Source organism: Hemiscyllium ocellatum, chromosome 17, assembly GCF_020745735.1.
Source record: "Hemiscyllium ocellatum isolate sHemOce1 chromosome 17, sHemOce1.pat.X.cur, whole genome shotgun sequence".
Lineage (NCBI taxonomy): Eukaryota > Metazoa > Chordata > Chondrichthyes > Orectolobiformes > Hemiscylliidae > Hemiscyllium > Hemiscyllium ocellatum.
In genome coordinates, this window is record NC_083417.1 from 63557277 (window position 1) to 63585241 (window position 27965).

Consider the following 27965-nt stretch of genomic DNA (forward strand, 5'->3'; position numbering starts at 1 on the left):
TTTATCGACTCTAAAAACAAACGGAGACAGGAGTAGGATTCGAACATTCTGTCCTAACGTACACTCAGCAGGGTCTGATAAGCTCAACATCACCCTCGGAGTAGCACAAAAATTGAAAAGGAAAATGCAGTTGCTGGATAATTGAAAAAGAATGGAAATTGCATGAGATAATGGAGACGTGGGTGAGGATCTAGGAAGAAAAGGCCAGTTTAATGTTTGTCCTCTTATTTCACCGCTTCGTTTTACTGCGATTGTTTGAAAATTGTTGTCAGACCTTTGAAATCCTGTATTGTAATTGTTAATCGTGGTACATTTTGTTATGGTTCTCTCACACTGAACACTTTGAAAGAGAGTTCTCTTCCGGTTCAGTTTCAGTGACACTGTTTCCGAACGCTTGTGCTTATTGACCGGCGCGCTTTTTATTTCAAGCAGCTCCCGTCCTTGTATCAAACAACTTTTGTGAAGGTTGAGGCGTCACCTGATTAATTATTAAAATCAGTAAGATTAAGACTACTTCGGAAGATATTGTTGCTTGTGGGGGCGAGCTGGTCTAGAGGGCGTAAATATGAGACCCTGAATGCTTAATCCGACAGGTAACTCAAGAGTGCAGTATGGCACTCCCGACCACAGAGTAGTCGAGGCGAAAAGAATGGGTACATTTTAAACAGAAAGCTATTTAACTGTATGAAGGAAAATCTAAGAGAATTTTACGTCAATAGATTTGGAAGGTTTGCGAGGACAGGGAATGTAAAAGATGGCGAGCAATATGCTTAAGTAGTAACATTCCTGAACTACCCTACTGAGGGAATTATTTCTCTTTCAGTGAGCAAATGAAACCAATTCTCCTTTTGGTTTGCGGCAGGTTGGTGAGAGAGGGAAACGGGAGTGTGCATGTTTTGCGAGGACCACTTTTAACCCTCCGCCCTGAGAGAGCTGGGGGCGAAATAGCACAGGGTGAGATGGCGTTCGCAGACAAAGTTAGGAGGAATTGAAGAAGCGCCAAATTGGGTGAGAGTGGGAGTACTCTAGTGCGTGTAGGTTCTGTGCAGCATTAACTGTGAAAGTCTGCTGTTTGGGGGAGTAGGCACAGCACACTCTCGAGCAGAGGTAACTGGCTGGACAACACAGTTCGCGACCTCACCTTTCTCAAAGTTAAAAATCACACAACACCAGGTTATAGTCCAACAGGTTTAATTGGAAGCACACTAGCTTTCGGAGCGACGCTTCTTCATCAGGTGATTGTGGAGGGCTCGATGCTAACACAGAATTTATAGCAAAATTTGCAGTGTGATGTAACTGAAATTATACATTAAAAAAATGATTGTCTGTTAAGCCTTGCATCTGTTAGAATACAGTGATAGTTTCACTTCTTTCATGTGTAAATCACAAAACCTTCTTTTTAAAAGTTGCATTCTCGAGTTAGCTGTTAACAATGGTGATAGCTGGACAATATGTTGAAGGTGTTGGCCCCTGTGTTCTGTCTATGCCATGATGTTTACATTGATTCTAGTCTAAAAAGTGAGATGACAGAGTTTTACATAAATTCATGCAGTTTTTGAGCTCAGAGTTACTTGTACTTGCAGAGTTACATTGTACTTTGCTCAAAAACGGCATGCATTCATGTAGAACTTTGAGCTAAAAATTGTGTGAATTTATGTCAAACTCTGTGATCTCACTTTTTAGATGAGAATCAATCTAAACATCATGGCATAGACAGAGAACACAGGGGCCAACACCTTCAACATATTGTCTAGCTCTCACCCATTGTTAACAGCTAACCCGAGAATGCTACTTTTTTAAAAAAAGGTTTTGTAATTTACACATGAAAGAAGTGAAACTATCACTGTATTCTAACAGATGAAAGGCTTAACAGACAATCAATTTTTTAATGTATAATTTCAGTTACATCACACTGTAAATTTTTGCTACAAATTCTGTTAGGATCGAGCCCTCCACAATCACCTGATGAAGGAGCGTCGCTCCGAAAGCTAGTGTGCTTCCAATTAAACCTGTTGGACTATAACCTGGCGTTGTGTGATTTTTAACTTTGTACACCCCAGTCCAAAACCGGCATCTCCAAATCATCACCTTTCTCAGACCACCCCACAGACACCTTTTGCCGTCTCGCATGGACGTGACCTTTGATTTCTGCTTCAGATAAAGTGTTCAACGCTTGGTACGAAACGAAACCGCCGTTATTTCTGCTTCCAATATGCACAGTGGTCTGCAGATCTTGCCTACCAATACAGCATTGAAACCGCAAGATTGCAAGCGTGACAGCGAACGATTGCACTTCACATGAGCTCGAGAGAGTGGAAAGAATAGTGACCACCCTCTCCCTGTCGTCCCGCTCAAACCAGCCGGGGGGTGCTCTGTTGGAACTCGGCTTCTAATGTCAGTATGTCCCGGGGAACAGAACTTCGCCTCATACTCATCCTGGTCCTTTCTTGCACAGGTACGTGTTTTCAATTCAACTATCGCTATGTTTAAGAAATTATAAGTAATACACGCAAAATAACCAGTATACATTTTTTTTCACTTCTCTTGCTATTCATGACTGAAGTTGTTATATGTTATGGAGTTTCTAGCCTTACGGAAGAAGGGATATTTCACCAATCATAAACGCCACCGGCGAGCTTTAGTTTCTTTGCTTGCTGATACAACTTTTCCACTCGCCGCCGTCCTCCTGTAAATAAATGTTTTGTGTTTTTTTTTGTTTTTGCAACAGTTACCGCTGAAGTGAAGCAATTTCTGAGTCCACCCAGTGCGACCGCAGGAGAGACCGTGACTTTTCACTGCTCATTCCCGCTATTCCGAGATATAAGAAACATCGCGGTGCACTGGTGGAAAGCCGGAGATCGGAAATTCTTGAGCTCGAAACAGGATTCCAGGAGAGTGTTCCAGATTGAGAGCAAAGCCAGTGCTATTCTGCGCATTAACAACGTGCGTTTTGGAGACGCTGGCGTCTATTATTGCAGGGTGCAGGGTGAATATACTGGAAATGGAACTGGCACACGGCTGAATGTAAACGGTGAGTGATCACCTCCAGCAACATAGAGGCAGTTAGAGGGGCAGGAAAGTTGAAATGAGTGGACGGCTGGGAAAGATAATGCGAATGATTATTAATTTCTCCCCTGTTAGGGTACATTGAGATGCAAAGATGTGAAGGTCGGGTGGATAGACCATGTTAAAGGGATGTGCAGATTAAACGGATCCTCCACGGTGATAGGGTGGCGCTCTGGGTTTGGGTGGGATGCTCTTCCGAGGGTCGGTATAGACTCCATGGGCCGAGTGGCCGCGCTCCATACTGTAGCGATTCTATAACTCAGTGTTTGATTGACCACCCGGTGTGCAGTAGGCTATTGTATCCGGGACAATGGGACCGCAGCTTTCCCCGACGTTACTCAGTGGCCGCGGGAAGTCGGTGCTGCAGTGCTGAAAATTCACAGCGCAAAGCTGAACTCTGGCAAATCAGGGTGAGGCGTGAACCAATTCCTGGCTAAGGAAGCCTTCGCCTTATCCATGAGCCCATTGCGGCCACCGAAAAACTGAACTTTCGGCAATTGTCAGCAGGGTTCAACAAGTGACCGCACTTCTCTGTTTTAATTGCTGTTTCGAAATCTTTTACTGCATTAAATCAAATGCATTTTCAAAATGTACATTGCATAGTCTCCTCTTTGTTAGATTTCGCATCACTATCTGAGTATCGCATTATCATTCACCTTCCATCCAGTGAAATCGCGAATTTATTCTCTAATATCCTCTACAAGGGAATAAAATCTGCGAGTTTCGGATACGGTTCAGTCTTTTCACTGGGAATTCCTTGCCGGGGATTTCCGAAATGAAAATCCTGGACTTGCCAATACCAAAGCTAGATGTCTGCGGGTTGGAATTTAAAAAAAACTTTTGCTGGCCAATTTCAATCATTGGTGCAAGGAAAGTTGCAACATTTTCTGCAGATTGGGGTTTGGATATATTTGCCCTAGTTGAGTTACACTGTGCTGCATCTTAACTCGTCTGCATGAGATGGTGAAAAATTCACAGCTTTTGTCCAAATCCTATTGTTAGCGGCACTGTGAGGCCGTTATCTAAACGAGTTCGGGGTTAAAAATATCTGAATAATATGGCGCGGGAAGGTAATGATACCGGAGAGAGGTTTTATTCTCGTGACCGTCGAAACCAGTTGAGATTTTCTTTTTTTCTGGTTGGGTATGTGGAGCGAAATGATTGGTTTCTTTTTGAACGAGTTATTGCAGCTGGTCAACGAGGTTATTCTCACGAACTCAATGTAAACGCACTCGGGAATCGGAAGGAGTTTCAAATTAACTGCAACCAGATTGTGGTATTCCTCCGACCTTAGTCATCATTGCTCGACTGTCGAACATCAGGCACCGACTATATGGATTGTATCTGTCGCGCATCTGTTTTGATTTCATTTCTTTTTAACCGAGCTTTGTAACTTGGCGCAGGATCCCAGCTTGGCCCATTTTACACAAAGGCTTAGAATTCAGATACTGTTCGTACAGAAAATATGTAATAGTGATTGTGTGTCCACTTTGCATCTCTACCAGATTGTATTATCATTGAGATTAATTATCCTTTTAACACAACTGTTTTGCACCAATTCAGAATCTCTTGCAACGAACGGTCCTTGTTGCAGTTTCTTTAATAATTCGCTGTAACAGTTGAGCGCCGCCGGAGGACATTCTGAACTGGTGCAATTTTCTGAAACGGATAATCTCAATTATAATACATCTTGGCAGAGATGCAAAGTGCGCACACAGAATCTCTATTGTACTTTGGCTGTACCTACAGTAACTGAACGGTTATCCTGTGTGTAAAATGGACCATGAAGGATCCTGCGCCAAATTACAAATCTCGGTTAAGATGAGAAAGGAAAGATTTAAAAGGGACGTAATGGGGATACGTTTTAACGTAGAGGCTTGGTGGTTTGTGGAATGAGCTGCCAGAGGAAGTGGTGGAGGCGGGTACAATTAGAACATCTAACGATCACCTGAATAGGTATATGAATAGGAAGGGTTTAGGGGGATATAGACCAAATGCTGGCAAATGGGACTAGATTAATTTAGGACATCTGGTCGGCATGGACCAATTGGACCGAAGGGATTGTTTCCATGCTGTAAATCTGTATGACACTGTGACTATCCAAATAACTGTATTAAAATGATCAAATTAAGAAACACTGAAACTCCAGGATTATAAATGAGATCATTCCCTCCCCAAAACACAAAGCTGCGGCTGTTAATCGGGAGTGATTGAGAGTGGGTGAACCGCCCCTTGGGAAAAAGGTTATGAACTGCTTCGCTCGTGGAGAATGGTCACTGGACTCGAAACGTTAAGTGTATTTTCTCTCCACAGATGTTGTCAGTCCTGCTGAGTTTCGCCAGCAATGTTTCCTTTTGTTTCAGATCTTCATCCGCAGTTCTTTGTTTTATTTATTTGAAAGGCTTGTTCGCCACGTCTGAGCGTGTCTGTCTATGGTTTAAGTGAAACGCCGATTGGTGTCAAATCTAGATAACAAATACTTCGAATCCCTGAAAAGCCAGAGATCATGACTGTCAAAATAGAATATTTAGTATCTAAGTGGTATAAACGTTTAACCATTCAGCTTTGTGTCAAATGTACGTTCCTCCCAAATTGTTAACAATTCAGAGGGTTCATCCCCAGCCGCTCGCTTAACCTTCGCGTTTCAAAGCTTGACCCAACTCCGGAGGAAGAATTCAGATGAGAAGATAATAATAGAGTAAGAAAACTCAAGGTTTGATTTTGAGACCTTGGAGCTTTAAACGTTGTTCGTATCAGCGGTCAGACCAGATATTTAATTTGTGATCCACGCTGTTTCCTATAATTTATTATCTAAGCTAACAACCAGCTATTTTTTTTTAAAAAAGGAAGTTTGCTTTCATTATGAGCTGTAACATTGGTTTGGCTTAATATGCGATCACGTAACCAGCCCCAAATCCACCCTCCATTATAAATGTGGGATGTGATGAGTTTGATCCGGTTTTTAAGTTTTATCGGCAGGTTCAAAATGTAGTGTCTTCAATTGACGGACTCAATATTCAACCCAGTCATAGAGTAATAGAGTCATAGAGATGTACTGCATGGAAACAGATCCTTCGGTCCAACTCGTCCATGTCGACAGAATATCCTAACCTAATCTAGTCCCATTTGGTCAATATCCCTCTCAACACTTTCTATTCATTTACTTATCCAGATGCCTATTAAATGTTACTTTTAGTCTCTATGTCATGGCTGCAAGTTAGTGTTGAAGTGAATAGTGTTTTACGTTACTGAAAGTGAATTATTTATAGAAAAGAGATTTCGTAGATAGAACGGTGAAAATGCTCACTTAGGCGATAAAATAAAGACTCAAAAGTTGATAAGGACTACCAAATAGAAGCTGGCTGGAAGCCCTTGATGCTTCCACCCCACTCTACGATTCAACAAGATCCTGCCTGATCTACACCAAAGACACCTTCATACAAAATCCGATTATCCCTCAGGCCTTGACCCAATAACCATTTATTCCCTTGGTACCCTGGGGTTATTGAGCTCAATCTCAACTACATTCAACCACCGGGCATCCACTGTCTTTAGGAAAGTGGCTGACCTTTTTTCAGACATCAGCGGGGATATATGCTTTCTACCTTTAAAATATTTTGCATGTTTCAATTAGATCAACTCTCAGTCTTCCCAATTCTGGGCATTCTACTCAATGTCTTCAAATGACAATTCCCTTCTTCTGTTGTAAACCTTAGTGTCCTTATTTAAGTAAAAGTCCAAAACTACACACAAAACTTCAGTCTAGAGGAATAACTACCATGGGAATAACTTTATACTACACATTGTCTTTCACTTGCTATAATCTTGCTCACTCACCTAACTTGTCCATCTTTTCTTTCACAACTTTCTTGTGTTCTCTTCCCTGCTCAATTCCCCATCTAGCCTTTTTATCATCATCAAACTTGGACACTTTATATTCAATCGCCTCATCTAAATAACTAATATACATCCTTAATAGCTGAGGATCAAGTTTTGATCCTTGTGGAAACCTCTTCGTGACAGCCTGCCAAATCAAAAATCATAGAATCCCTACAGTGTGGAAACAGGTCATTCAGCCCAACAAGTCCACACCGATCCTCCTAACAGCATTGCACACAGACCCATCCCCCTACCCTATAACCTTGCATTTCCTATGGCTAATGTATCTAATCTGCACATTCCTGAACACTATGGGCAACTTAGCCTGGCCAATACACCCAAGCCGCACATCATTGGCCTGTGGGAGGAAACCAGAGCGTCCAACAGAAACCCACACAGACACAGGGTGAATGTGCAAACTACACACAGACAGTCACCCAACTTTGGAATTGAACCTCGGTCCCTGGCACTGTGAGGCAGCAGTGCTAAAAACTGAGCCACAATGCTACCCTTTTTCCTAATACGTTTTCTTTCCATCATTCAATTCTCAATCCATGCTCAAAAATGACACCAAACCTTATAAGTATTAAGTTAGTTTAATAACCTGCATACCACATTTATTGAGTACATCTTGGAAATCTCAAAACAAAAACCAACCAACAACTAGAACAATCTTCCTGGTTATATCCTCAAAAAGATCTTAACAGAAGCCATTCCCTGCCATTCTATGTCAACTATGCTGAATCATATGATTTTCTAAGAGCTCTATTATCCTTTCTCTAATAATAGCATCTAGCATTTTACCTAGGGATATTCAATTATTTGGCCCTTAGCCCCTTTGTTTTATCCCTTGCCTCTTTCTTAAGTAATCAAGTTTATGTCAGCTGCCTACTGAATCCTGTGAACTATATTTAATTTAAGAATTCTGTAAGAAAAAAGTAATGCATCTATGTGTGCTGCTACCTCTTTTAAAACTGTCTGATGCAGACTTTCAGGAACAGGGGATTAATGATCTCTTAGTCCCAATAGGTTTTGTACTTATATTGATTTCTTTTCATTTCCTAATTTTCACAAGACATTTGGTTGCCCATTTTTGCAGCTTTATTTTTGGCTGATGCTGTGGAGAAAATGCATTGTATCTGTTTCATGCCTCTGTCATTTCCTCATTCCACATTTTACTTCCATTTGTTTCTGCTTCCAGTAGGTCTACATTGACATTTTCTGATTCCATTCTAGAAGTCTTGTGGTGCAATGGCAGCTTCCTTGACTCTGGGACAGATTCTTCTGGTTCAATTTGCACTCCATGTCTTGATGGCAAGCAAGGTGCATTCGTAAGATAGCTAAGTGTATGAGCATCAACTTGTACATCCTTTCAGCACATGCTAATGAGATGCAGTAACAGCAAGAGAGATCCCTGTTCAGCTGTCTGATCACACATCCATGTGAAGGAGAGAAACCTGGAACCTCCTCCATAGTTCTGTGCATGTTGCCACAGCAACTTAGCCTCCTTGTGGAATGGTTGGTTCAGTTGGCTGTTGATCTATCTGATGCCAATAGCTTTGTGTCAATTGAAATTATGTCTAGACTGGATTCAGAATCACCCTTCTTGTCATATTCATGATGGAAGTCATACTGCTGTGTATCAGACCTGTCTTCAAGTAGAAAATGCAAGAAGTAACACCTCTTTCTATCAACTTTCTACAGAAGCATTCTCAATCTTTTTTTAAAAAATGTATCTAGCAAGTATACTGGGATTCTTTGACCGAATCAATTTCTTTATATCCTTATAATATCTTTCCAACTTTCACGTCTGCTGCTTATTTTAATGCTGGGCCAGCATTTACTGCCCACCCCTTGAGAAGGTGGTGGTGAGTCGCCTTCATCGACCATAGCAGTCCATTGGCATGAGTACACCCAAAATGCCACTGGGAGGGGGTTTCATGATTTTAATCCAGCAACACTGAATGAATTGCAATATATTTCACCAATGGATGGTGAATGGTTTGGAGTGGAATTTGCAAGTAATCTTGTTCCCATTTATTGCTACAATTGTACTTTCAGATGATAGTGGTCACGGGTTTAGAAGGTGCTATCTAAGGACCTTTGGCAATTTGTTGCAATGCATCTGGTAGATGGTACACATTTACACTACTTAGCATTTGTTATGGAGTGAGTGAATATTTGTGAATGTTGTGCCAATCAAGAGGAGTGCTTGGTTTTGAATGGTGTCAAAACTCTTCAGTGTTGTTGGTGCTGAAGTCATTCAGGATGATGGGATGTATTGAACCACACTCCTGACTTGTGCCTTGTCGATAGTGGGCAAGATTTGAGGAGTGAGGAAGTGAGTTACTTGGTGTAGTATGCACAGCCACTGGCATTTATATGGCTCCCCTGAGCAACTCGTGCCGTGTGTCCTGGAGCTGAGATGACTGATTTTCAACAAGCAGCACCATCTTCCTTTATGTTAGGTCTGACTCCAACTAGTGGCAACTTTTCCACTAAGTCCCTTTGATTTGCATATTGTTAGGGTTCCGCGATGCAAAACGGAGTCTAACATGGAGCAAAAGCAGAAATTGCTGGAAAAGCTTAGCAGATCTGACAGCATCTGTGGAGAGAAATCACAATTAATGTTTCGCGTCGAGTGACGCTTCATTGGATTGCTCTGTTCATGTTCTGAAGAAGGATCACTTGACGCAAATGTTAACTTTGATTTCTCTCCACAGATGCTACCAGACTTGCTGATCTTTTCTACAATTTGCATTTCGTCTCTTATTTACAGCATCCACAGTTTTTCCAGTTTTTATTGAGTCTAATCTGGCCTTGTTGTAAAGAGCAATCACTCTTTACAACTCTGGAATTCAGCTTTTTTGTCTATACTTGAACTAGGGCTGTAATGCTCGTGTTGAAGCTGTACTGAATCAGACTGGCATTTCCAGTGTCATAACATTTAGTGTAGCTTCCAAAATTGACAGTAGTTTAGCTTAAGATTCATTTTGGATTTAACTTTCATCAAGATAAAATTGATCACTTTATGGTCGCTCTTTTCTGAAGGTTTCTTTGTTGCAAATTTATTATTTAACTGTCCCATTTCACAATATTGCATTAAGAACAGCCTGTTGTCCAGTTGATTCATTTAGGTTAATGGAACAGGATTAGATTAGATTACTTACAGTGTGGAAACAGGTCCTTCGGCCCAACAAGTCCACACTGACCTGCCGAAGCGCAACCCACCCATACCCCTACATTTACCCCTTACCTAACACTACGGGCAATTTAGCATGGCCAATTCACTTGACCTGCACATCTTTGGACTGTGGGAGGAAACCGGAGCACCCGGAGGAAACCCACGCAGACACGGGGAGAACGTGCAAACTCCACACAGTCAGTCGCCTGAGTCGGGAATTGAACCCGGGCCTCAGGTGCTGTGGGACAGCAGTGCTAACTGCTGTGTCACCGTGCCGCCCTATGGAAATTTTCCAATTTGGGCACCCAGTGTGAAGATCAAACAGTCCCACATCAGTGTCCACTACAAAAAATTGAAATTTCAAATTCAAATGCCATCTTTCATCATGCTTTCAGGTTATTTATTCCTAGTTTAGTGAGCAGGTCAGAGTCTAGGAATTCTGCACAGAATAATTCATCCCCTGCCTTTTCAAAGTCAGATCTGTGATGGAATACTCCCCACCTACCTAAATGAGTGCAATTCCAACCACACTCTAGAAACTTGATACCATCCAGGGCAAAGCAACCTGCATGAGTCGCACCACATCCACAAGCATTCAGAGACTCCACACAATGCTCACTCTATAATATGTTCAAGATGCACAGCATAAATTTGTCAAAGATCCTTTGGTAGCATTTTCTAAATCCATTTGCACCACTATCTGCAAAGGCAATGGAACAATTCTACCTGCAAGTTTCTACCTAAGCCAACCACCATCCAGGCTTGGAAATATATCACTGTTCTTTCTCTGCCACTAGGGCAAAATCTGAAATTCTTTCTCTAAAATTATAGGCCCACTTACACCTCATGAACTACAATAGTTCAAGAAGGCAGCTCATCGCCACCTTCTCAAAGACAACTAAGGACAGCCACTAAGAGATGGCCAGCCAGCAATGCTTACGTTCAAACAACTAAAAAGAAATACAAACATGCACATGTTCTGGTTTACCTAAATGAGCTGTTCTTGTACTGGAGCCTGCTGTGTTGGTTTTTCTATTGGGACCTTTTCTATAGTAATATATGCCAGATTTTTGAAATTAGTAATGATTATTTTTTGTTGAAACATATTCCAGGTGGAAAATGCTAGAATTATTCTTTTTTTTAATTCTAGAAAATTCAGCAATATAAAATAGAATAATACAATGGTAATAGAATAATAGATGGCTATTCATCTTGATGTCAGTGCCACCTCTCTGCAATAGAAATTCTCACTACCCTCCCCTGTCAGACCTGCAATGCTTTTGTTTCTACAAATTGAAACAAACTAAATTATATACTCCATGCAATAACATTGTGATTATCGTTCTCCCTTTTCAGTTAAGAAATGATTGTGCTAAAGTAACCTGTCAGTTAGCCTGAAGAATGGTTTTCACAAAACACTTCAAATAAATTCAATTATATTCTGAGTGGATATTCTCTGTGAACATTTTCACAGGCACCATTGGATAGTCATTTGAAACATGACTCATTTAACTTTCCCTACTTAGTCTCAAAGATATTTGTAATCAACCTGTTCAGAGATGTCATGACATAACTCTGGAGAAGGTAGGACTTGAACAACGGCCAATTATAATCCTACAAAGTGGCACAAATTAATCCAATGAAGATCAAAGATTGAACCAGCAAATAAATATTCGCTCAGTACATTCTTATATGATCCACGTTTTTGTACGCAGTCTTATTACACTGCAGTGTGATGCAAATGCCCCAAGTTTCTATTTAATGTTCTGTCAGAATTTTTGCAACACCCAGGCTCCGAAAATTAATACAAAATAATTCACAATCATATCAAAAACAGCAGATTCTATGAAGCAATTAATAGATAAAGAACAACTACACTGATGTTAAACAGTGCCCAAAGAAATGTACACTATATACGCTCTAACTTGGAAATTAAGAAGCCTTTTTTTTAATTGTTCTATAGCTTCTCCGCATCCTCTGAAAATTACTACGAAGTTTTCTGCAAATTACGCTCTAACGTGTATATGTAAAACGTCTGGGTTCTATCCCAAAGATCACACGATTGCCTGGCGTAAAGATGGTCAAAATGTTGTACGTGGAACAAAGACATCTGTAGAAAAGAATACTGAAGGATTATTTGAAGTTACCAGTTATTTGGTAGAAACACAGCCGGCTCGTTCTGGAACTGTTTACGTCTGTGAGGTATCACACTCTACCCTCAAGAATCCAACTTGGGTCAATTACACTGTTAGCATTCCAGGTAAGAACAATGCCTATTTAGTTGTGAAATTGAGTATGTTGTGGCTTTGCTACATTTGTTAGGGAGCATTTTCACCATAAAGGTCTGAAAGGCAGTGAGTGCAGGGCTGGTGATTTTGAAATATTTGGTGGAATTGATTGAGCCTGATGAGCTAGTGTGTCAATTGCAACTACTGCCCTCACTGATATGTTTTTTCTACCCATTTTAAAGCTTAATTTTACTCACTATATCTCTGTTGTGGAATCATCACAAGTGAACTGTAAAATAAATTAAACAGCAGTTTATTGATTACAAAAATGCATTTTGGGGAGAGTACCCTCAGATCATTTCAAAAGGCACTTCATCATTTCAAAGATTCCCTTGTATGTTTATGGGACATTCTTGGGACATTTCATACAGTCATAGAGTCAGAGAGATGTACAGCATGGAAACAGACCCTTCGGTCCAACCTGTCCATGCTGACCAGATATCCCATCCCAATCTTGTCCTACCCGCCAGCACCCGGCCCATATCCCTCCAAACCCTTCCTATTCATCTACCCATCCAAATGCCTCTTAAATGTTGCAATTGTTCCAGCTTCCACCACATCCTCCGGCAGCTCATTCCATACACGTACCACCCTCTGCATGAAAAAGTTGCCCCTTAGGTCTCTTTTATATCTTTCCCCTCTCACCATAAACCTATGCCCTCTAGTTCTGCACTCCCTGACCCCAGGGAAAAGATTTTGTCTATTTATCCTATCCATGCCCCTCATAATTTTGTAAACCTTTATAAAGTCACCCTTCAGCCTCCCACGCTCCAGGGAAAACAGCCCCAGCCTGTTCAGCCTCTCCCAGTAGCTCAAATCCTCCAACCCTGGCAACATCTTTGTAAATATTTCCTGCACCCTTTCAAGTTTCACAACATCTTTCCGATAGGAAGGAGACCAGAATTGCACACAATATTCCAACAGTGGCCTAACCAAAGTCCTGTACAGCTGCAACATGACCTCCCAACTCCTGTATTCAATATTCTGACCAATAAAGGAAAACATACCAAACACCTTCTTCACTATCCTATCTACCTATGACTCCACTTCCAAGGAGCTATGAACCTGCACTCCAAGGGCTCTTTGTTCAGCAACATTCCCTAGGACCTTATACACTTAATGGTAAGGCCTGCTAAGATTTGCTTTCCAAAATGCAGCACCTCGCATTTATCTGAAATAAATTCCATCTTCCACTTCTCAGCCCATTAGTCCATCTAATCCAGATCCTGTTGGAATCTAAGGTAACCCTCTTTGCTGTCCACTACACCTCCAATTTTGGTGTCGTTCACAAACTTACTAACTGTACCTCTTGTCCTCGCATCCAAATCATTTATGTAAATGACAAAAAGCAATGTAATAATGTACTTCTATTCATTCATGCAGCACCATACATACGCGGCCCCATTACAAACTAAACCCATTGCCTCTATTATATTTCTCCCTCTGACATCCAGAACATTTGATCCACCCCTTTACTGTGATCTTACCAACATTTGATGTAATTCTGGTTATTTAAAGTGAAGATAATACATCAAAAAGACCAACAAGTTCGTTTGCCAACCTGACCAAGAGAACAAGATGCATACTAACTTTCCTAATCAGCTCCCTAGCCCATCTCCATAACTCTCTATGGGTTATCAGAAATTTATCACTCTCTATGTACTCAAAGACCAAGCTTCCACAACCCTCCTTGACTGAGAATTCCATAGATAATCAACTTCTGAGTAAAATAAAGTTTCTCTTCATCTCACAGCTAAGTAGCATTCCCCCTTATTTTTAAATTGTGCCTCCTGATTCTAGACTCCCCAGCCAGGAGAATCATTTTACCCTTCTCTACCCTGTCTATCTTTTTAAGTATTTTGTAGGTTTCAATTATATCACCTGTCCTTATGTGAAACTGTGAAATATATACCCAGTTTGCCCAATCTCTCTTCATAAGACAGTTCAGCTATCCTGGGAACAAGTCTGGTGACTCTTGTTTGTCTTCCCACTTTGGAAATATTATCTTTGCTGAGATAAGGAGTGGCACGGTAGCTCAGTGGTTCACACTGCTGCCTCACAGTGCTGGGGACCCAGGTTCGATTTCAGCCTTGGGCGACTGTCTGTGTGGAATTTGCAAATTCTCCCCATGTCTGCATGGGTTACCTCTAAGTGCTCCGGTTTCCTCCCACCATCACAAAGATGTGCAGGTTAGGTGAATTGGCCATGCTAAATTGCCAGAATGTTCAGCGATGTGTAGGTTAAGTGCATTAGTGAGGGGTAAATATAGGGTAGGGGAATAGGTCTGGGTTGGTTAATCTTCAGAGTGCTGTTGTGGGGACGAAGGGCCTATTTCCACACCGTAGGGATTCTAAGTCTTATTCTTAAAAAAAAGGAGACCAAAGCTGCACATGGTTCTTCAGATGTGGTTTGTTTATAATTAATTAATTCATGGGAAGAGGGTGTCACTGGCTGGACCAGCATTTAGTACTCATCCCTAATTTGAACTACATTCTTACATGATTAAAGCAAAGATTGACTACCCTACTGCACAAATACTCTTGCAATAAAGGCTAAGGTTCGTTTTGCCTTCCTACAAGCTTATTTGCATGTTAACCTACAGTGGTTTGATTGATGGCGGATTTATTGATTTATTTACTGTGACACAGTAGAGCTGCACTTCACAGGAGGCTCGAAAGCACTGAGGATGTCACTTAGAAAGGGGACAAGATATCTGCAAATTAAATTCCCAGCTCGACAAACATACCTATAACTATGACAATGGGCACCCGAGCTGCACACCTTTATACAAACCTTAATAACCCACTTATTTCTATACTGACCAACACAGAAAATAATCTTAAATCCATGCCAGTGCATTACCTTCTTTACCACGTGCTTTAATTCTTCTAAGTTAATGCCTCTGTGGGACCTTACCAACAGCCTTCTGAAAATCCTAATGTACTACAAATATTGACTCCCCATTACCAACTTTGCTTCTACGATCCTGAAAAAAAATCAACAAATTTGTCCATGAAGACTGTGATCAAACACATAATTTTTATTTATGATTCTAGCATTTCCCTGACTACTGATGTAAGGCTGATAGGTCTGCAGTCTAGGCAGATCTGATTATGAATGTGATCAAATTACAAATGGAGAGGTGAACACAATGAACTAAAGCCTCACTATGCTGTTCTTTCACAGTACATGGATATCACTGACAATATTTATTTCAAATTACCTAGAAGGAGAAGAATAAGCTACATTAATCTAGGTCTATGTGTTGGCCAGACTGGGAAAGGACAGCAAATTTCCTTTTCTGAAAGACATCGGTGAGCCAGTAGGGGTTTCATGACAATCCAGCAGTTACACATTGCTATTTTTGATTTTACATTTAGTTAATTGAAAGTAAATTCTCAAGAAGCTGTGGTGGAATTTAAATTCTTATTTCTACATCATTAGCCTGAGCTTAGTTGTCCACTATGCTCATTGCTGTACACAAATTGGCTGCATGTTTAAATGTTCTTAACTGGTTGTCAAGCACAGTCAAAATACCAAGGTTACAACAGGTACTGTATAAAAATGTAAGCTCTTTCATGAAGTAAGATAGATGGAAAAAAAAGATTATCAAGAATATATTAAGGATATAAAGTTTATCAAGAATCCAAATTGATCATGCATTTTCCATTTAAATAATTAATGAGTCAATATTTGACTACTCTAGCATGTGTTAAGAAAATGTATTGTTGGACACGAAGCACACTGTAGTTGCATTTCAAGTGACAAATCAAATTTTCAAGATCTATTCTGTTCAGAACTTCTACTGAAGTTATACTTGTGGTCTGCACAGACATACTTACAATTTTTTTTGGAAGTAGGAGCAAAAGTGTTTACAAACAAATTCTACATTTTTTTTGCTACATTGCAGCAAATGCAGTTTTCCAGCAGTATCATTATTTTTGCATTTTCATATTTGGGGATATTTTACTGTAGCTGAACAAAGATGAATGCTCTGGAAAAGGACATTTTCTTTTTTTGAGCATCAAATATATCCATGCCAAATATGGCATGGATAAGATGCAGTGTGTAAAATTCTTACACCATCTTTAGAAGAGTGCCATTATTAAAACAACTTTTCACTTTTATTCTTATGGATTATGTAATTAATATAACCAATCTATTGCTGTTCTGAACCAAACTGTGGACAGACTTGGCCTGCACCAATCACAACCTGGATTCAAATGTTCAAACTCACACCTGAGGTACTTCAGGAGTAACTTTATATATTTGAAGTGCTGTTAAGGTCCACATTGGAACTTTGGATGTGAAGCCGGCTGTGCTGTTACTGTGCAGGCAGCTAGTTCTCAACATCGTCTATATATTGCCATCATAATAACCTTGCATCTTAGAATTAAGTAATAAACTGTTGTTTTTCTTCTAAAATTAAATACTTTTTAAAAAAATTGTGTGTTTCTTGCAGGTTCTAGTTTCAGCAATTATTTTCCTTGGTGGATCTACATCTGTATAGCAATATTTTCACTGCTTCTAATTATTATTGTACTGGTCATTTGTTGTAAATGCTGTAAACGTAAAGGTAAGGCAATCATTTAATTATATTACAACTGTAACTTCTATATTTAATATTAATGAGTAATGAAAATACACAAATGACAATAAGTTCAAAGGTTTTATCGTGGAGAAAGAAATGGAAACTAGAGAATGTAGAGCAGTAAATTTCGATAGTCTTAGAAACAGTTCATAGAACTGAAGAGAAACTTCTGGAGGTCTTAGAGGATATAAAGGTGATAAATTTCCAAGACCTCGTCTAATGTATCTCAAAATATTGTGAGGAGTAAGGGAGGAACTTGCGAGACACCTTGCAGAAATATTTGCAGCATCTATAACTATGGGTAAGGTGCTTAATGACTGGAGGGTGGCTAATGTTGTACCTTAGTTTAACAGGGGTTGTAAGGAGAAACTGGAGAACTATGGATTTGAGTGGTGGGTAAGTTGTTAGAGGTCATTTTAAAAGATAGGATTTATGAACATTTAAAGAGGCAAATGTTGATTCAGGACAGTCAGTATGGTTCGGAGTGAGGAAAATCATCTCTTACAAACTTGAATAAGCTTTTAGAGAAAGTTACCAAAAAGATTGACGAAGGCAAAGTAGTAGATATTCATTACTAAGACATTAGTAAAGCTTTCAACCAGGTTCCACATGGTAGACTAACAAGCAAAGTTAGCTCACATAGGATTTGGGGTGAGTTTGCTAGTTGGATACATAATTGGCTTAATGGCAGGAGACAGAGAGTAGTGGCACAAAGTTGTTTTTAGGAGGACTGTCACCGGTAGTGTTCCATTGGGATTGGTTTTGGGTTCCCTTTTGTTTGTCATTCACATAAATTATTTGGATGAGAATATAGAAGGCATGATTCTGGACAACACCAAAATTGGTGTCGTTGTAGACAGCGAAGAAGATTTTCTAAGTTTACAAAAGGATTTGATCAAGTGGATTTTATCTAAAACACATGTGCAGGGATAGTGACAGTCAGTTGTGTCCTAAAGCTAGGCCAGATGGCTTTAACAACCTGCTTATGATGCTGGTCTATGAAAATATGATAATGTAATACAGAGGGCAGTCATCTCCTAAACATGTCATGCAACATCACCACAAGTTAAGCAGCTATTGTACAGCAGAATATTATTTCCGTGGAGAGAGACTTCAGAATGTTTGTGGTACACAGGGATCTGAATTTTTGTATCTACCAATCAAAAATAGTTAACACATGGATATGAAAGATAATTAGAAAGGAAAATAGAATTTAGATCTTGTCACAAGTGGTGTGGAGTAGAATAATATGGGAGTCTTGATTGTAGCAGTGCAGAGCACTAGTAAGACACTTGTACAATTTGGCTTCATTACTTCAGCAGGATGTTGGAGCAGGATGTTCTGTGGGTAGTAAGAGTAATATCACTGTCAGCCATGTCACTCCCCCCCCCCCCCTCCCCCACTTCTCCCCAACACCCCAAACCCCCTGTCTATAAATCCAATTCTGTAAACACACAATCAATCATGGACATCTCTACAGACAGCCCAAAGTCTTACCATGATCTCCGAAGTTACCAGACATCTTGTTCTGTAGTCCTTACAATGGATGCTGTATTTAACTAAATTCCAATTTACTGATAACCACACTCATTCTCAGGTACTTCCCAGCTCTGTCACATTAATTAACAACAACATATCATGAAGGACCTTTTGGATGCAGTCTATTCTTTTTACTGCTGTCATTATAAAAGATACTAATTTCTACCAATTAAAATGAAATTTATCATTGCAGTTTCAATATAAATTTAGTTTTATATATAAAGTTACTTCGTTGCACCTAATGTTCTTTAACAAGACCAACCAATTGGGGACATCAAACCGACAGAATTTTTCTATTTTGCAGTTGCGAGTTGGTTAAAGGCAGAAGTTTCATTCTTGGGTGGGTCACCAACCCTCTTCCCTCACCATCTTTATCTCAAATTCCTTTCACAAATGTTTCACCACCAACTAGCACATATTCAAACTCCACTGATAAGATGAAATTCATTCACTTTCACAGAATTCTGCATACAAAGCTGTGAAGCTACAATTGTTCAGTTTCCATATTATAACCTCTTTTGCTCTCTCAGAGTTTGTTTGTTTACACCATTTGTTGCTCCATCTTCCCTGCTATTGAGGGAGCCTCTTTTTACTGCCTTTCTTTGGGTCCTCAGAAAAATTCAATTCAATCCCTACACGGATGCTTGCAGGTTTACACTTCCAATTTCACACTACTCATGTGTTTAATATGTAATGACAATTATCCAAACAATCTAGATTATTTTGGGATTATAGTTTGTTTTTGGTTCTTGCTAAACTACAAACTTCAGGCTGGTTGTTACTGGACATCTGTTACCTAGATTTTTCAAGGATGTTTTCATATCAAAATACTTGTGTGCTTAGAACTGGCTGTCTACAGAAATCTAATTAAATTCCCCGATGTTTGATATAGTAAAACTAAAACCACTACACTTAATGTACGAATATATATGTGTCAGTGTACTTTGTGTAATTTACAACTACCTGAAAAACTTTTAACTCTTTGGGTTCAGGTACCCTCTTCTACTCTGTTAAGTGGAACTTTTATATCAGTTTGCTGAAAAGGTTTTCATCTGTACCTCTCTCAGGGATGTCAGACTGATGATACTTCCCTGTCTTCTCTCACTGAGGTATTTTCTTATCTTATCCAATGGCCCTGTTTGGAAGCCACAAGTCTCGCTGTAAATATCTGCAATGTGCAACTGTCAACCACTTTGGGCCATCTGGTATTAGCTAAAGCGCCCTAGGCTGCCATCTTGTCAACTTTAGTTATGAACAGCCGCAACACAGGATATATTTGCAATAGATGAAGTAGAGAGAATATTTTTGTGCTTTAATCCTGGTATTGAAGTGTTGTTTTATGATAGAATGTTGAACAGATTGGACCTTTGTCACTGGATTTTAGAAGAATGAAATTTGATGTTAATAAATCATGCACAATTCTGAGGGAAGGTTACAAAGTAGATGTTGAAAGGATATTACCCCACAGGAGAATCAAGAACAAGGGATGCAGTTTTAAGAGTAATGGATCTCCCACTTCAGATGGAGATTAAGTAAGTTTTGATTATCTGTCAGACGGTAATCTAATCTTTGGAATTCTTTGCTTAGAGAGTTTGGAAGTTGGATCATTGATTTTTAAGATTGAGTTAGACAGATGTTTGATCGATGAGGCAGTCAAAAATTAATGTCCATGGTCAACAGGAGTGTGGAGGATAATGATTTGTAATCAAGAAATTGAGTTCAAAATCTTAGTCAAATTAACCTTGATTTTTCTGAATGGTGCAGCAGGCTTGAGATACCAAACATTGTTGCAATGAGGGGTGGGTGTTTGTATCCCCACCACCTGCCTGCAACCTCATGCTACGACTAGGGTATCCTTTACATTTATTTTTCAAACAGTTTTTAATCCTTTTGCTCAAAGTCTTACCAAAGAACTCTAAGTGTTTGAAACTGCTTCTGAACTTTTAAAATATTTGTTGCTGTTTGTGACATTGTCCTTAATTCTTCCTTTCCATCTAATTTACATATATTTTCCTCTCCCACCATTACCAGCCTTTCCCACCTGTTTGACTCCACATTTTCTTGTAAATAATTATGCAGATGAATCCATGACAGGACTTACAGTGCAATTTAAAAAATTGGTTCTTCATTCTTCGGAAAACTGGTTTACTTATGTTGCTTGCAATTAAACCAACTCTAGCCTCTTGTTTGTTGACCTATAGACCGTCAAGTACTGAATTACTGTATTCATCTTCATTATTCACTGAATCTTTAAGACTTCAGCACAAAATGTTGCATTCAAAAGGTTACATCCAATTTCAGACTGAATATGTATGTTATCTGGAGCAAGTTCTTATTGTAAATATTATCTTGGATTCAATCCTGTTGCTATGTTAAAATAGGCTCTTTTCAGTGTAAGCATACAGTTCTATCTCTTAGGGTATTGTTTTCTTCCTCTTGTCTCCAACTGTTTTCTATCTTTACTGATTTGACTGTCTTTGTAAGATACTGCAGTAGTTATTTACCTACTGAATTTGCATTTATGTTTTACCTAATTTCCAGATATGTGAACATTCACACTGAAACCCCTTCGTTAAACATCATTTAGTTGAAACACGCACTCGAAGCATTTCCTGAGTTGTTAACTGATTCATTCTAATAACTGAAACTGTGGAACTCACTACCTCTGAATAGTCTTTGCTTCCTCTTAAAAAACAGAAGCACTTGAAAGTCAAGCTTCACATTGACTAATTGCTACTTCCTTAATCTGGATTGATTCACTTTTACTGACCCCAACATTAGGTGTATCCTACACCAAGTCTTAATGCGTAAATTTCTTTCACCAATTTATAAAGTGTTCTGTCTTCGGTCACAATATAATTCTTAAATTCTATTTTGCATTCCTTCAGGTTATGAAATAAAAATCCAACGAGTGATTAAAATTGGAAACTGTATGCCATAGGTTTGTTTGAAATTACAGATGATTTATTTCAGCTGTTAATTCATTTTTCAGTCAAAATCTGTTGAATCAAAAATATCCAATGCTCCATTTAACATTGGCTCATAGCTCAAAATGTCTCAAGTTAATCATAATCAATTAATTATAATTAATCTAGTCTGATATTTAGTTTTAGTCTACTGCAGAGGACTGTTTAGAGTTGGTCATTAAGAATATTCAAGGGAGTGAGAGACAGATTTTAAATCAATGAGGGAATCAAGGGTTTGAGTGATGACATTAGCTGGCAAACTCCAAAAGAACTTGCAATAACAGGGAGACCGTGTGTAAATGATCACGCAAAGGTATCCTTCATCTCCCACATACGGCTTGAGCAAATCTGCATTGTGCATAGACAGTCCTGCTAATTGATGGCTACATTTTGAGTAATGTCCTGAAGTGTTGGTTGTGGCCATGCATTCTGAACCATGGAACACATTACATCAGCCCGCTCACTAAGTTCTGTTTACTATCTGGCATTTCTGGAGGCCCTTGCATGGATAGCCAAGCCAGACATCACAATACAGGCTTGTCCATTGTGTAATAATAGCAACTGTATGGGGAACTTTAAGAAAATTGGCCACCATGTCCTTGATTCACGTTTGGAGAAATTTTAATGCTTAAAAGATACTTTAGTGGCATAGATGAGGTTTTTAAATAATTGATTCTTTTCATATAGATGTCAGCTTTTTATTTTTTTCATGGAATGTAACATGACTAATAAGGCCAGCATTTGAGGCCCATCCCTTTTTGCTCATGATAAACTGGTAGCATACTACATTTTTGAACTGCTGCGGTCTATTATATATAGGCATACTACTGCTTTTTGGAACAGAGTTCCAGGATCTTGATCTAGTAACAGTGAAGAAACAACAATGTAATTCCAAGACAGGATGATGTGGAGGGATACTTCCAGGTAGTGTTCTTAAAGGTCTTTTACCTTGCCCTTATTGATTGTAAAAGTTGCAGGTTTGGATGGTGCTGTTGAGTTGCTGAACGTATCTTTCATATTGTACACATTGCTGTTTCCAGTTGATAGTGCACACATTATTGATGATACATGCAGTGAATGTTCAGTTTGGTGACTGGGCTAATGAACTGGCTTATTTGACCTGGATTGTGGAACGTTTCATGAGTGACAATGTGGCAACCCACATTCAAATAAGTAGAGAATATTCTATCACTTTCCTGAATTGTGACATGCAGGCAGTAGACAGGCTTTGGGGAGTTAGGAGATGAGCTCCTTGCTGCAGACTTCTGAGCCTCTGACCTGCTCTTCCAGCAACAGTATTTACATGGATGGTGCAACTCAATTTCTATTCAATAGTAACTTTTAGATTGTTGGTAGCGGGACATTATCTAATGCTAATGCCTTTGTATTTCAAAGGGGGATGGTTAGATGCTCTCTTATTGAAAATGATCAGAAGTCACACAACATCACATTATAGTCCAACAGATTCATTTGAAATCACAACCTTTCACAGTGCTGCTTCTTTGTCAGGTAGAGACTTCACTTGATGAAGGGGCAGCATTCCAAAAGCTTGTGATTTCAAATAAACCTGTTGTATCATAACTGGTGTCTTGTGATTGCTGACCTTATCCATTCCAGTCCAACACTGGCACCTCTACATTATTGGAGATAGTCATATTACACAAATGCCAATCAATTACTATTACTTGCCACTTACTGGTCCAAGTCTGAATGTTACATCTGTTAAAATGGAAATGTTCCTTCCTTCGGCAGATTAAACATATTGATGTATGGTCTGTAGGTTAATGTATGCATTCAAAATGCTGTCGAAACTCAGCAGGTCTGACAGCTTCTGTGGGGAGAGAAAAAGAGTTAAATGCTTTAATCCCAGTATGACTCTTCAGAAGTTCTGAGGCCAGTCATGTCAGACTTAAAACATTAACTGTTTTTCTCTCCACAGATGCTACCAGATCTTTTGAGTTTCTTCAGCACATTTTGTTTACACTTCAGGTTTACCAGCATCCATAGTGTTTTGCTTTTGGTTGAAGCTATGGACTGGCTACATTTTCTGTTTTGTAATGTGCCAAGTATAAGCATCTCTTCTCTTGAAATTGTGTTTTGGGATCTTTTACATGCATTTTACATTGTAGATAGAGCTTTTGTTTTTAAACACATGACCCAATGATGGTACACGAGATATTGCAGCACTTGCTCACAATAACACTTCAGTCTTGATTTGCACCCAGAAATTTGTTATAAAGTCATAATTAAGGGAATTACACTTTGCCTTAAAAGATAATGCTGCAGTATATCTAATTGAAGTAATGCTGCAGAAGATTAATCAATTACCATCTTATTGCTGGTTCAATAGGCAAATGTGTTGGCAAATTGACTGTGTGTAAGCTACCAATGGTGACTGCATTCCCAAAAGTAATTCATAGGATGTGGGGTATTTTGGAATATTGTGAAAGTTACTGTATAACTACGATGACCTATTTTTAGAAAATGTGTCCAATCATTAATTTGACAAAGCAAACATCACATCTTGACCAACATTGTCCAATACCATTCCAGGTAATAAAGTTTTCAGCACATCAAATGTGTTCCACTAATAAAGCTCCATTTATTTAATATTGTTTTCTTACAGCTCCTAAAGACAATGTGCGAACAAGGCAATGTGTTCGGTGCTCTAAGCCAATACCAATGAATCCTAAAGGCAAAGAACAAGGATTAAGAAAAAGTAATACTCCAGTCCCAGCTGTGAACCCAAGTGCAGGACCAAATATTAATGAAACTCCACCAAAAAACAAGAAGCACCGTAAGAAGGAGAGGGATCCTAAGTGTCCTTGATGATTGGAGAAGTAATCTGAATTATATTTTATAACAACTGTAGGTTCTGTTTGGAGAACACCTATATTAATTTGGGCAGCATATGTTCATAAGTGAGTTTATGAGAAAATCCAGAGAGTTGCAAAGTTATAAAATTACTATTTTTAACTGTATTTGTTAACTCACTAAACATTACTTTTCTTCTATGAATTAATCTCTACAAATTCATAATACCCTTATTTCTGATCAGTTTTGGTAATTAGGCAAACATCTTCATTGGGTGATCACATTTTTCTGTAATCATTGTTAGTGCATTAATTTTTGAAAACAAAAACCCATATATGGGAAAGTACAATGAACACAAATCTAACTTAATTCCTGTTCTTCAGCTAGACTCACTTTATGTATTTTCTGTGTCCGTTCACCAAGTGGGTCGAGAATAAATGCCTCATCCATATCTAGGATACACAGAGTTTGAATCCACCATTCATAGACAGTACATGCAATTTCAGTCCTTAATCATTTTCCCTTCTGTGGAATTCAACCACATATTCACCCCCACTTTGGGTAATTTGGGAATTATGTGATAACCTAAAATGGGTGGGAGGGAATTGACAGTCCATTTTGCATGTCTCAATTTGTATTTAAGGAGAAAGTGAGGTCTGCAGATGCTGGAGATCAGAGCTGAAAATGTGTTGCTGGAAAAGCACAGCAGGTCAGGCAGCATCCAAGGAATAGGAAATTGGTCGTTTTGGGCATAAGCCCTTCTTCAGGAAGAAGGGCGTATGCCAGAAACGTCAAATTTCCTATTCCTTGGATGCAGCCTGACCAGCTGCGCTTTTCCGGCAACACATTTTCAGCTCAATTTGTATTTACCCAGACTGTAGAAAATACAAGCAAGAGCTCCTACGGGTGTTGATAAAGGAAAGGAAAGTCAGTGAAGCATATGTCCTCCAGAGAATGAGAATTGGGAGTTAATAGTTAATAATTAAGAAATGGCAATCAAAATGAACAAATACCTTACTTCTAACTTCACAATAGAGGATGTAGAAAGTATTGCAGTAATGGTTCTTCATCAGAGGGTGAACAGAAGAGGGAAACTTGGTAAAATTACAATCACAGAGGAAGCAGTGCAGAAAAAAAACTGTTAGAGTTGTTGGTTGATAAGGCCTTGAATTTCACCCTAGGGTATGAAAAGCAGCAGCTAATGTGGAAACTGGCATAATTGTGTGAATTTTTCAGAATTCTCAAGATTCTGGAAAATTTCACCAGATTGGAAAGTAGCAAACAAAACTTCTATCCTCTAGAAGGGAGAGAGGCAGAGAACTCAAAACTATAGGCCAGGCAGCTTGTCATCCATCATGTGGGCATGCGTTAAGTGTACTGCATCAAAGATATGATAGCTGGGAATTTAGAAAAACACAGGATATTGTGTAAAAGTGTGATTGGCTTTGTGAAGACTGATTATGTTTAATTAATTTATTGTAGTTCTTTGAACAAGCAAAATTACTGTGGATAAAAAAAAAATCTACCTACTGATGTTCTGTAGTTTGATTTCCAGAAGAAGTTTGACAATGTGCCACATAAAAAGATTGTTGTGTAAAGTAGGAATGAATTGTATAGTGATTACATCTGTGATGAAGTTGAAGGTGTGCATGTAACTTGAACAGTGAGTGAATGCAATTCTGAACTGGGAGCTGACGAGTACTGATGATGACTAGCTAGCAGACCCAGAGTGTACTGGAAAATTTAATATATGTAACATTTGGCTGTGAAATGGATACTTGAGCTTGTTGCTGTCTTGACAAAAATTTGAATTTAACCAAACAGTTTAAATTATGCCCATGACACTAAAGCCCAATCGAGTTTGAATTTATTCAAACATCAAACCATGAGACAATCCAATGTTGGGGGGTATAACAAAAGCAGGCATTTTGAAAATCAGACAGAGTAACTGCCATTGAGAGAGAGGGAGAGAGAGAGAGAGAGAGAGACCCAAAAGACTGAAACACTCTTTTCCAAAGTTACATTTCACATAAAACATCTTCACAGTAAAAAGAAGCTGACCCAGAGAGATCTTCAGCCAGAAGAAGACAGACACTGTAGATAACAGCTGCAGTATGGTTTTGAAATTAAGTCAATGTAATTTTAACATGTTTGCATTGGAACAGTATACTGTTGTAGAGTTGGCGGCAGATAATAAACAGTTAAGAGAAAGGGGGCTTAGAATTGTGAATAGTTATTGATTAATGTTCACTTTTAGAGTTAAGAATGAGTTTTCTGACTCTTATTTTAACAGATTACGAGGCGAGGTGAGATTTTTCTAGGTATTTGGTTTAATTAGTAGAAGGGTTCACCACCATGCCATAACACATCGATGGATAACATGGATAGAAGATGAGCTGGCTGGCAAGTGGAAAGTAGGAAATGCTTTCATGCATCTTTTTCTGAATTTTTAAATGTGATATTTGGGATTCTGTAGTGGTTTATGCTGGTACTTCCTCTTTTTATAGTTCATATCAATGACTTGGATGAGGGAAGGGAAGGCCTTCTAGCTATGGTTGCATGTTACATAAAGATAGTCAGAAAAGTATGTCCTGAAGAAGATATAAGGAACTTTCAATCAGATATTCATAGATTGACTGAGTGGCCAACAATCTGACAGAAGAAATATAATGTGAAGCTGTTCACTTTGGTAGGTAGAATTTTAAAAAAAGCTGAGTACTATTTAAATGGAGAATGACTGGTGAATTCTAAGGTGGGGAGGGATCTAGGTGCTCTAATAGAAGTCAAAAATGTTAGTGCACAGGTAATTAAGTCCAGTGGAATGCTATCCTTAAAAATATAACTCCTAAAATAAGAATTTATGCTTCAGTAACATAGGGCATTTGTGAGACAACGTTTTAAACACAATAAGTAGTTTTGGTCTCTTTATATAAGGATGTAGGGGTGTAAAGATATAAATGCACTTGAAGTGGTTCAGAGGAGATTTACTAGATTGATGCCTTCAATGACCATGTTGTCTTTTGAGGTTATGTTGGGCAGGTTGGGATTGTATCCACTGGACTTCTGAAGAGTGAGGATCACTTGATTGAAGATTATTTATTTTTCTTTGGGCGGTGGGGGTTTGGTTCTGCAACTTTAATAATCTTGGCCTCAAAAAGTAAATAAAGCAGGGCCATTGGGTATTTTTAAGGTAGAGTTAGGTAGATTCTTGTGAGCCAAAGAAATTAAATACTGTTGAGGATAAACAGGAGTATAGAATTTGAAACAAACAAACTGGCTGTTAACTTATTGAGTGGTGCAGCAGGTTTGAAGGGCTGAATAGGCTTCTCATCCAATTTTGTGCATATATGTGTTCTTAGTTTCACCCATTTGAAGTTTTATTTGCTCTTTCACATGCAGTGCTCAGAATTCAACTGATTATTAAATACTAGGCATTGCTCATTTCAGTGCCCTAGCCATGTACACTTTGTAGAGTTTCAGTTTCCATTTTATATTTAATAGAATAATTATTTTACCTTATTAGTACCATGTGCACAGAATTCTAATACCCATTCACATCACTGTCCAGAATTCTTTATCTTTTATTTTCCAGCGAGCAGGATCTAGTGCTCAATTTCTATCCCATTCAACTGTTAATT

At 38.9% G+C, this 27965-nt stretch overlaps 1 protein-coding gene across 4 annotated transcripts; it reads left to right on the forward strand.

Moving 5' to 3' along the window:
- On the forward strand, positions 1–27965 carry LOC132824014 (immunoglobulin lambda-1 light chain-like). 4 transcript variants are annotated; one of them, XM_060838242.1, is made up of 7 exons: positions 1–182; positions 2158–2455; positions 2729–3031; positions 12093–12389; positions 16880–16993; positions 24140–24353; positions 26621–27965. In XM_060838242.1, the coding sequence occupies exons 2-6, from the start codon at positions 2401–2403 to the stop codon at positions 24340–24342; spliced, it is 972 nt and encodes a 323-aa protein (XP_060694225.1). In that variant the 5' UTR covers positions 1–182; positions 2158–2400; the 3' UTR covers positions 24343–24353; positions 26621–27965. The 4 variants fall into 4 exon arrangements, with proteins under 4 accessions (XP_060694225.1, XP_060694223.1, XP_060694226.1 ...); XM_060838240.1 differs by lacking the exon at positions 26621–27965 and having other exon boundaries at positions 24140–25018; XM_060838241.1 differs by lacking the exons at positions 1–182; positions 26621–27965 and adding an exon at positions 546–653 and having other exon boundaries at positions 24140–25018.